Genomic DNA, 11,275 nt, shown 5'->3' on the forward strand with positions numbered 1-11,275 from the left:
CATAGTTTAATAGCACGATTAAGATTTTGGAGGTGTAATAAGGAATTTTGTCGAATATAATAATGTCGTGTATGACTTTAGTAAATTTGGGGCAATACAATTTTCAAAATGTATTTTTTAAAGAGCATTCGATAGAATCATAATACAACATATCTTATGGTAAATTCATAGTGAGATTCCATTCCGACACAATTTAACAGATGAGCGATTTTAGAAATCTTATAGTGAGATCAATTTTTTTTTAATTGATCTCATAAAGAAAAAATCGCTCAGCTGTTAAATTGTGTTGGATAGAATCCCACTATAAATCTAGCCTAAGAATGTTTATTCTATGAATTTTTTTAAACACATTTTGCCATATTCATGTATTTTTTAAATTTATTATGGGAAATTTATATTTAAAAAATTAATATAAATTTAAGACGTGGTTCAAACAACAGTTTATAATTGGGTATAAAATTTGAAAGGTATTGGGAAAATCGGGTCTAAATTTTTTAAAAAACGAGCGATATAGATTGATTTAAGTTTTTTTTCTAAATAAGCTATAAAAACAGATTTTCTAACCTATGAACATTAAACTATAAATAAGTTTTATTCTTTACTATTAAATTTTTGGTAAGAATTTCAATTATCACAAACTATCTTACTTGCATAAATAAATAAACGATTTCTAATATGGCTTGAACGCAATAAAGTGGCAAAGGACCCAAAAAAACAATGAATGTTTATTTTTATAGCGAATTCCAAAGATTTGGAGAGAAAATTAAAATGATCATGTTCATGTCGTAGTTTGTAGGAATTTTTAAAAACAAATAATATGTTATATAAAATAAGTCCAGTCCTGTTTTTTTTTAAATATAAAATAAGCTCTTTCTAAATTATTTTACCCATCGTGTCAAAGATGACTTCTAGACAGGAATCGGAGATGCCAGCTATGCATCTAAAAACAGTTCCCCCTTTCGTAACGCCAGGTTGCCGCGTTTCAGCCCTAGGAGCGCCTATCAATATCCTTATAAATTTAGAAAAAATATTAATATAAATATTAAGAATAAGAAGAAGAAAAGAAAAGAAAAGAAAAGAAAAGAAAAGAAAAGAAAAGAAAAGAAAAGAAAAGAAAAGAAAAGAAAAGAAAAGAAAAGAAAAGAAAAGAAAAGAAAAGAAAAGAAAAGAAAAGAAAAGAAAAGAAAAGAAAAGAAAAGAAAAGAAAAGAAAAGAAAAGAAAAGAAAAGAAAAGAAAAGAAAAGAAAAGAAAAGAAAAGAAAAGAAAAGAAAAGAAAAGAAAAGAAAAGAAAAGAAAAGAAAAGAAAAGAAAAGAAAAGAAAAGAAAAGAAAAGAAAAGAAAAGAAAAGAAAAGAAAAGAAAAGAAAAGAAAAGAAAAGAAAAGAAAAGAAAAGAAAAAAAACTTTTTTTCCAAATGATTATCAAGAAACCAAAAACTTGTTTGTTTTTTTTTTAAATTTAATTTCATAATTGGTAATATGCATGTGGGTAGTGATAGTGAAATAAGATAAGCCTATTTAAAATCGTATATAAACAATTGTTAAATTTGTTCGAAGAGAAAATTATCGGATAAACAATTTTTCAGGTAATTAATCAAATTGTTTATTTTAAACAAACTAGTCCGTAAATCAATGGGCCAATTAAAGTTATGGCTAAGAACGATGAGCTGGATTACTATATTAATCTGCATTTATAGTAAACGTGATATCCTCAAGCGATACAAAAGCTAGCAAAATCAGGGCTAATTGCATATCATTGCATCCGTAACGTATGTTTTTCCCGTGATTTCATTATTTTTGCTCAGTATTTATAATATACCTATTGTCTTGATTATAATTTCATCTTTTGAGCCAATCGCGCTTACTATAAATACATCATTATTAATGTGACAAGCGTTGATCAAAATCGAAGCCCAAATAATGGTGATAATTTGTAAATGGCGAAAGTAATTTCTGTTAACATTTTTTGACTCGATAAAAAATAAAAACCGCTTAATATTATTAGTAGTCGGATAAAAAATATTTGGGCAAAGAAGACACTGGGCAAAACTTAATTTTATAAAAGAAATTAAATGAATGATTAGTAAATATAAAATAGAGAGGAAATTTGTATAATTATATAAAATTAATTTTAAAAAAAAACATATTTGATATGATTTGAAATCCGCAAGATTATTAAAAAAAAAAAAAGATTATAAAATGTTATAGAATATTACCTAAAATAGGTATGTTATAGAATTTAAAAACCTCTTAGTTAGTATATAGATGTATTAAGGTGTTGTTAAAATGGCTCGATTTTGAAAAATAGAGCAATCAAGATTTCATCCAAAATCATAATATAACCTCGGGATTTCGCTGATCATGCCAAAACCCTTCTGGCATCTATGAAGCAAAATCTTCAGGGTTGCTCAGTTAGCTATTTTTAAAAATCGGCGAGTGGTTCGTTTAACAACATATTATAAAACTCTTCTTTTTTTAAAATAAAATAAACACTTTGTAACAGACTAAAATGATTTATAATAAATAACTGCCTTTTTTGTTATTAAAAATAAAATAATTCTCTATAAACGACATTCTCTATAAATGTTTTCTATGTAAAAGTTTCTCTCTAAAATACATTCTCTGTAATGACTTCCCTGTATTGACTTCTCTGTAATGACTTCTCTGTAATGACGCGATATTATAAAATATAAATATTTTTTAATATATCCAAAAAAAAAAAGACAAAAAAGAAATATGGAAAAATAATACCAGTTAGTTACACACTATAGATCGAGCGGTATTTTCTTTTTGATCAAATATTTCAAACTCTTTTTTTTTGTTTGATTATTATCATCTCTCACAAACTATAGAAGTGAAAGAGAGGGCATTGTAAATGAATTTGATTTTTGTAAAATGATAATCTACTATTTTAAATATCAATAAGTATTTAATATGGGCTCTAAAATATTTAAATGGTTCTTCTCTTCTATATAACATTAATATAAATATTGATTTTAATTTTAATTTAACTAACATGGTATAAGTAAGAAAGGGGCAATAATAAAATGAGAGAATGTATTATGACATAAAATTAAATAACAAAATGAGATTGTATGTATGACAAATTTAATAGTATAATCATATCATATCCATAATGGGTTGTTGTTCGATAAATCATTTTCGTAGTCTATATCTAATAGCTTAATATTATAATTGAATTATATAAAAATCTGCATGTCTGGGACATTTACATATATAATTTAATTTTTAATCTTTTTAAATAAGTTTGTACAAGTCATTCATATTTAATCCTTTTCTTTAAAAAAAAAAATTTTCCGTTGGCATATAAAATTTTGCCCACTTGAGAGTTTTGAGTTGGAGTGAGTTATCGTATAATTTCTGTTTTCACATACCTTATTTAATGTGTTACAATTTGTAATGTTTTAGAGGCTATACAATATAACATCTATCATATCTTATCGGTATTACTTGTATAAAAAGTGTGTTTTTACGATTTCTAATTCAAGCCGGAGTAATAAAAATTGGTTCAGATTTGAGCGGCCACGATGAGCCATGAGTCGATTCGATGAGTTAGCTCAATCGCCTTTTCAAAAATTATATAAATTTATTATTTTTTTACGATAAAAAATAAATGGAAGAGCAAAGTTCCATTTTTATATGTCAACCATTCATATTTTGCACTTTAAACTCAATCCCATCCTCGGTTTCCAATCCGACCCGATTAACGGCTGACTTGACTGAATACTTTAATAATGCCACTTATTGCATCAGCCTCAACCATAATCACTTAAAGCATATAATCACGAAGGAGTCTCAGCTCAGAGGAGAATATATTAGGAATTGTAGCAAACAATGTAGTAGGGAATGTTTTCCCAGAGGTAAAAATAATCAATTTCAAACGATTCGTCTATTTAATTTTAACCATTTCTATATAATATTTATTTTTACCTTTCTGCACAATGCTTCCAAACTGATGTTTGCGTTTTTAAGTTCTCTGATTTGTGCAAAATTATTTTTAGCTAGAATCAAAAGTAGAAAAAAATCTTTTAGGTTTGCATCTGAATTTTTTTTTAAAAATACCGACAAATAACCATATCATATATTTTAATGTGCGTAATAAATTAATAACGAGGAAAGAATGTATAATATTAAAATTCAAGTAAAATGAAATAAATTTCTTAATTAGGTTATTTTCTAAAATTATAAAATGTTTTGTCTTCTATAAATTCAAAAAAAAATTCCCTTTACTTTACTAAAAAGGCGTTGCATATGGTTCTTTCTTTCTTTTGACATTATTATGTGTAGTAATGTAGTTATCCGATATTATGTTTAAAATCACATTTTTTTAATCTGGTACATTTTCTACCTCACCTTCCATTTTGTTTTGCAATCTCCTTTCTTTTTCTCTTTCTCTCTCTCTTTCTTTCTTTCTTTCTTTCTTTCTTTCTTTCTTTCTTTCTTTCTTTCTTTCTTTCTTTCTTTCTTTCTTTCTTTCTTTCTTTCTTTCTTTCTTTCTTTCTTTCTTTCTTTCTTTCTTTCTTTCTTTCTTTCTTTCTTTCTTTCTTTCTTTCTTTCTTTCTTTCTTTCTTTCTTTCTTTCTTTCTTTCTTTCTTTCTTTCTTTCTTTCTTTCTTTCTTTCTTTCTTTCTTTCTTTCTTTCTTTCTTTCTTTCTTTCTTTCTTTCTTTCTTTCTTTCTTTCTTTCTTTCTTTCTTTCTTTCTTTCTTTCTTTCTTTCTTTCTTTCTTTCTTTCTTTCTTTCTTTCTTTCTTTCTTTCTTTCTTTCTTTCTTTATACACTTGTGAAAAAGAAAATAGTAAAAATATCTTGGATAAATAACTCAACACTATCATGATTTTTTTTTTTTAATTTTAATTTTCTCTTATTTTAATTAATTCTTGCCTAGTATTTTATATTATAAAATTGGATTAATATCTAGGTCGTTAAATTTTTAATTTTTATCCTTTTTATAAAAAAAAATTAAATAAAAGAAAATATAACGTTTTGTGAAGGTGTAACAAGAGAAATTATTTAATTCTTCTCATATTTTTTAAAAAAAATGAAGATGAATTATTAACATATTAATATTTTTATATACCTTTTCCGAAAGTATCATGATGATTAAATTGATTTATAAACTAACATAATAAATTAGGTATTAAAAATTCCAATCGATAAATATTTCTTTTAGGGGCCACAAAGTTACAAATACAAATGGGTATATAATTTGTGACTTTAGACCAAGTATTATCAAGTACATAATTATAAACTTTAAAAGTTCATTTATAAAACCATTTTAAAAAAAAAATTGTCGTCTGAACATTTGGAAGGGGGCAAAAATTGGGTTCCGCAAACATTTTTGTTCTTTTATTTAAGCTAAAATAAACTAATTTTGTAGATTTGTGTACTATAAATAAAATCTATTTTTATATTAATTTAATTAAAAAAGGTCTAAAAATGATTTAAATAAGATTTTAATTAAGTGAGAGTTTATTATCGCTACTTTCGAGATTGAAAAAAAAAAAATTTCAGACCAATTCCAAAAAACTATAAAATGTGTTTTTTATCAGGACGAGCAAATTTTAATTTTTATTGAGATTTAAATTTTGGGCTCGTTATAACCCCGGATTCTATATAATAATTATAATATAATACAAAGTATAGAGTTGTGTAATAGATAGCTCAATTTTTTATTTTGTAAATTAAGACATTAAAAAGATAAAGACTTTGCTTGCATAATAAAATTTTTTTAATGAGATTATTATCGAGTATTATTAGTAGTGTAATAAAAATAAAATTTAATGGTAATATGGTATCTATAAAGTTATAAACTATAAAGATGAACTTATAAAATAAATTATTTATAAAATATAATAAAATAAAATCCTTTACAGAAAAATAATAAATATTATAAATTTGTGCAAATTATCTCTAATCGATAAGAAATAAAAAAAATATATATTTATAACATTTCAATAAATCATGGGTCAAAGGGCATAATTTTTTGATATGTTTTTTTAAACTAAATCAAAAATAGTTTAAAGAACAAAATTGGAAATAATGTAAAAAAATATAAATAAAACATTATGATGTTTATATAAATTGAAGAGGTAATTTTGTGTTAAAACGCAAAAATGTTTGGGCAAAAGGTAGACGTTTTTTTTGAGAAAAATAACACTAAACGCTGCTACTCAATTTGAAAACGATATTATAATCATGTTTAGTAAATCAGACGGGTTAGTTTTTGAGTATAGATTTTTTTTTCGAGAATATCCCTTCAAGAAAAAAATCATTTTTAGATTCGTGACGACCTACAATGTTTCTGATATTTTATACAGTAAAATAACGGGTTTTCCCCGCTTTAGTTGTTTTAAATATCATCCCTCTTATGAGGCCCTCTAACTCGGGGGGGGGGGCACGATGCAATAGAGGCATTCAAATTATTACAGGCAAACAGGAGTCACATTCGGAATATTTAGTCGATATCCATTTTATCACCGAGGAGACCTACGCGTCATTGCCATGGGGAGGGGACTCTAAGAGGCATCAGATTCGTTACCCACCAAAATTCCTAATTCAGAGATTGGCGATGATTTTTTCTGCAAATTAATATAAAAAAAAATTTGCCCCTAATAAAATGAATGACCTATTTTCAGATGATTCTTTGACATAAAGTCAATTTAAAAATAAAGAAGTTATGGATAAGGTGAAAGCTCCCATAAGGTGAAGAACACTGATTTTTTATGGTCAAGTTAATTATATCCATTTTTTAATAAATGTTTCAGGAGAGCAATTTTTTAAAAAAAAATTTTTTGTATTTTAAATAAGAGATCACAATATTATAATTCAAATAATAAAGGATTCAGAAAAAATTGATTTATCCGAAAAAAAATGCACTTTGCAATTGGATATAGAACACTATGATACTCAGCCGACGACATATAATAGTGTATGTTTTACAATAATAGGTCTGAATTAATATAAAGGGTGGTAAAGATAAGGAGGTAGGTTTCCACTCTATGATAAAAGATCTCTGATAAAAAAAGAAGTTTCTTTTTAAGCAAACATCTAAAAAAAATAACTAGGTAATATTCTGCCAAAATATGACAAATTTATAAGAAAAATATGCATCCCCCCAACCCTTCCTTCCCTTTTTATAAAATATTTTTTTATTATAATTTACCAAGGTGTCTGTTCATGAATATAAGAAGACACCGTCCACCCAAAATACGATCCTCGATCCCCAGAATAGATGGTGGAAAAATTTGTGTCCAAATTAAATGCTCGGGCCGAGCCGAAAATTTCGAATAAAGTGTGAACGAATAGCAAGTTGGATATCATAAGGGTCGCACTATTTTTGATTCGATTGCACTGGTAGAATTTTGTAAAATCCATTTATTTTGTTTGTTTATTTCTTATGATTGTATTTCAGAAAATTTCATTCCATGTTATTATACATAGCTTGGGATTAGTTTTTGTTTAGTAACATTTATTTAGATTAAAATAATTTTTAAGGTTGTCTTTAGTTTGTTTTGTGTTTATTCAGAATTAATTTACTCTATGTATACGATTTTGTGCCCCAACAGTGTTATAATGGATAATGGAAATTCAAATTGAGGGATAAAAAAGAATAGTGTGGGATAGTATTGATCTAATCTACCAATGTAATTTTGATTGCGAAAGCAATGTGCAACAGATGTAAGGGGTTATTAAAAATCTCCTCTTTTTTAAAAAATATTTTATATAAATGATATTTGTGAATGGAGAAAATATTCTTCTTTTTTTAAAAAATATTAATAGTATAGTAAAGTTTAAAATTGCATTTGTTTTTTTTTTGTAAATTTGTAAAAAACAAGCATTTTTGTAAAATAAAAAATTTTAATTTATTATATTATATATTTAAAAGTTATTGTGTTATCTTTATGATGATTTCATTGGATGATGAAGAACTTGGACAACTAATATTATTTAAAAAATTTCAAAAACTAAATTATTCAAATTTTAAAAAAAATTAGCAAAATATAAACAAACATTATATTTTTATCTAACATACATAATGTTTCAATTAATGTATCATAAATGTAAACGTAAATGATATTCTTTGATTTAATATTTTTATTAAAATTTTATATGTAAAAAGTTTATTTTTTAAATAATCAACACCATATGAAAAATGTATTTAAATTTTTAGAACAAATAAAAAGTATTTTATTTAAGGGATAAACATTATATTATATAGATGGATAAAATTCTTGAAATATCATCCCTCTCCCAAAAAAAATGTTATAAAAAAAGGATAATTAGTTACAAAAATAAAAATAATAAAATTTGTAATGTATTTATTACGTTTTTTTTTTACTAATGTCTTAATTTATTCTATTTTTTTTAAAAAAAATGATATAAAAAAAATCTCTTCCTTCTATATTTACTTATTTTTTTAACTATCTTATTTATAAATTATCATAAATTTTATAATATTGTTGTTTTATAAAGAAAATAATTAAAAAAATAAAATTTTATTTTAGAATTTATAATTTAGAAGGAAAAAAAATTTAAATTGTGACACTTTTGTTGAAAAAATTAGGAACTAATTTTGAGCCGGAAAATAATCAAAATGATAAAACCTTTCACAACTTTCGTTATCAACAGCACTTAAATAAAAGCAAAGTTTGAAAAACATCTTCATATAAAAATAAAAACATGTCAAAACTATAATTAAATATCAAAAATTTTAACATAAGATTTGATTAAAACTTCTGAAAATTTTAAAATAATTTTAATATTTTTAAATTTAAAAATGAATTTTGAAAGAAACAAGCGTTTTACAACTCCGCTTACAATATAAATTGTTGATAAAAATTGGATTAAATTTTAGAAATAATTATCTCCGAAAAATGAAAGTTGATTCGCGCACATAGGAATTGTGTAACTAAGAAAATCAAAATTAAAAAAGGATTTTTAATCGTTCTCTATGCCATATCCAGGATTTCCGTTAGAGGGGGGATTTTTGAGTAGATTTTTTTACCTTCAAATTTTTTCGTCCCTTCATTGACAACTTTAACATAATTTTTGGTTATTCATATTTCTCAAAAATTAATATAGCGGTCATTATTTCACAAAAATTATTAACTTCTTTTATTTATTATTTTGTTTATACATATTGCATTCATTTTTAGGGATAAATGAGAGAGGGAAGTGTTGGCGAAGATTTCTTATTCGCTTGGAAATTATATTTACGAAAACGGACAAATTTGCATTCCAACCCTTCCCCCTCTTGTTTACACCATTAATCTTTCAATAGACCCATTCAAAGATTATTCACATTCAATTAATCTATTAATATAAATATTATTCGTATTTTTTAAACATATTTACACTGGAAAAAATTCCCAAATCATTTTTTATTGCTAAAAAAAGTGCAAATATATTATTATTTTTATGTTTATAAATTTATAATGTATATTTTTGTACTTTAATCAAAAAGTTGCCTTATAAAATTGGGGTTTTTAGACCATTAAACTTCAATGAGCGAGAACGAATATTTAATGATTTGAAAACAACTAATTTATTTAATTTAATTAATACGGGGGGAAAAGGAGAACTAAAAAGGACATTCCTAAAAACTTTTGACTAATATCAAAATCTGAAGTATTTTGTTTCGGGAATTATTCGTTATTGATCATTCGTAAGTTCGGACAGAAAAAAAAGAAGATTTTATAGGACTTTCCCTTATTATTGAGCATCATGAGAGAGAAGATAGAGTTTTAGGAGAGGCCAAATGTCTCATTAGAGGTCTTCCTAAGCTAACTTATTACTTCCAGATTATTACTTCCCACAAAATTTTTTTTATAAAAATAAAGCGTTTCACATTATTATACTAGGATAAACTGCGATTAAAAGATGAGCTGGGACTGCCCTGCGACTTTTAGTATATTTTATATAATTTTACCTTGGATTGGTTTTTAGAATCGATACACGATTGTAATTATTAAATAATATTTTTTTTTCTTTGTAATAAAGATTTTTTTAATTTAAAAGGGTTTTTTTTTAAATAAGGCAAAATAAAATGTAAATTAAAACAAAAGATGAACAAAAAAAAAGGAAATTAGTAAATATATATATTCTTAAAATTTCTTTCAAAAATTTTGCTGATTTGTTAAATCATTTTTTCTAAAGGTGTAAAAATAATATATTTTATTTATTACATTATACACATTTTTTTATATTATTATTATTATTTCATACATTGTTTTTATAAAAAAAAATATTTAATCAATGATTCATTCATTAGGATTTTTTTATAGATTCAATTTTGTGATTGAAATTTTCGTATATATCTTTCTCAGATAACCAGAGCCAAACCAAGCCAGGTCCGGTTGGGATATATGGACCAGGCCGTAAATTAAAAATAAATATTATTTTTTTACAAAACCTGGATTGATGTCAATCAATTATTTGGAAAGTCATATACTCCTCGTATACTCCTCGTATTTTGAATTATCCTTTAAGACATTATATATAAAATACGGCCAAAACTATTCAAAAGAATAAAATTGAAATATTTCGGATCGGGTCCCTTAAAATAATCGAAAATTTAAAATCTAAACTGGGGGGAGAAAAAATATTCAAAAAAATGCGATCCGGGGGTGAGAATAAAAAAAATATTTTAAATCTCTTGCCTGGGTCTGAAATTTCCCCAACTCTGCAGGTTCTCTGATCTTTTTATTTAAAAATGGTTGCAAATTATGGCTGTAAGATGGATTACCAAAGTGTTGTGTGACTAGATATTCGAACCAAACTCGGAGAAGAAAACTCGGGTTTTTTTTTAAAAAAAATAGTAAACCCAACCCGAACCTGAAACACTTTTGTACAATTTCTATAAACCCGAACCATACCCTGAAATCTTTCGAACCTGAGTTTAATCTGGTTCAATGAATGTTTTTAACCATTCATATTAAGATATTTATATTATTGTTAAATAGAAATTTTAGAAATTTTTTATATTACAATATAAATATTCCTAAACACGAGCTGAACCCGGAACCAATTTCGGGTTCAAAAATATTCCCTTGAACCCGAAACAAGCTCGATTAATATTTTTACCGAGGTTACATCCCTGTGTGTGACAATAACTTTATAAAAGTGGAATCCGCGATAGCAATATGCGGGCTAATGATAAGAGGGGAAAAAAAATGTTTATAATCAGCTGATTAGGCAAGCCTAGATCTGAATTTATAAATATGTTCTTCCAATAAAAGAAAATTAATTTTTCTTAT

At 25.1% G+C, this 11,275-nt stretch overlaps 1 protein-coding gene across 1 annotated transcript in view; it reads right to left on the reverse strand.

The window, feature by feature from the left end:
- LOC135928922 (integrin alpha-8-like) overlaps nt 1-7,783 on the reverse strand; it is a 34,836-nt gene extending 27,053 nt beyond the window's left edge. The window contains 2 exon segments of the mRNA XM_065465374.1: nt 888-1,009; nt 7,183-7,783. Coding sequence (XP_065321446.1) covers nt 888-1,009; nt 7,183-7,394 — 334 coding nt within the window. The 5' untranslated portion in view covers nt 7,395-7,783.
- Nucleotides 7,784-11,275: the final 3,492 nt, after the last annotated feature.

Source organism: Gordionus sp. m RMFG-2023, chromosome 4 (assembly GCF_954871325.1).
Source record: "Gordionus sp. m RMFG-2023 chromosome 4, tfGorSpeb1-WG-v2, whole genome shotgun sequence".
Lineage (NCBI taxonomy): Eukaryota > Metazoa > Nematomorpha > Gordioida > Chordodea > Parachordodidae > Gordionus > Gordionus sp. m RMFG-2023.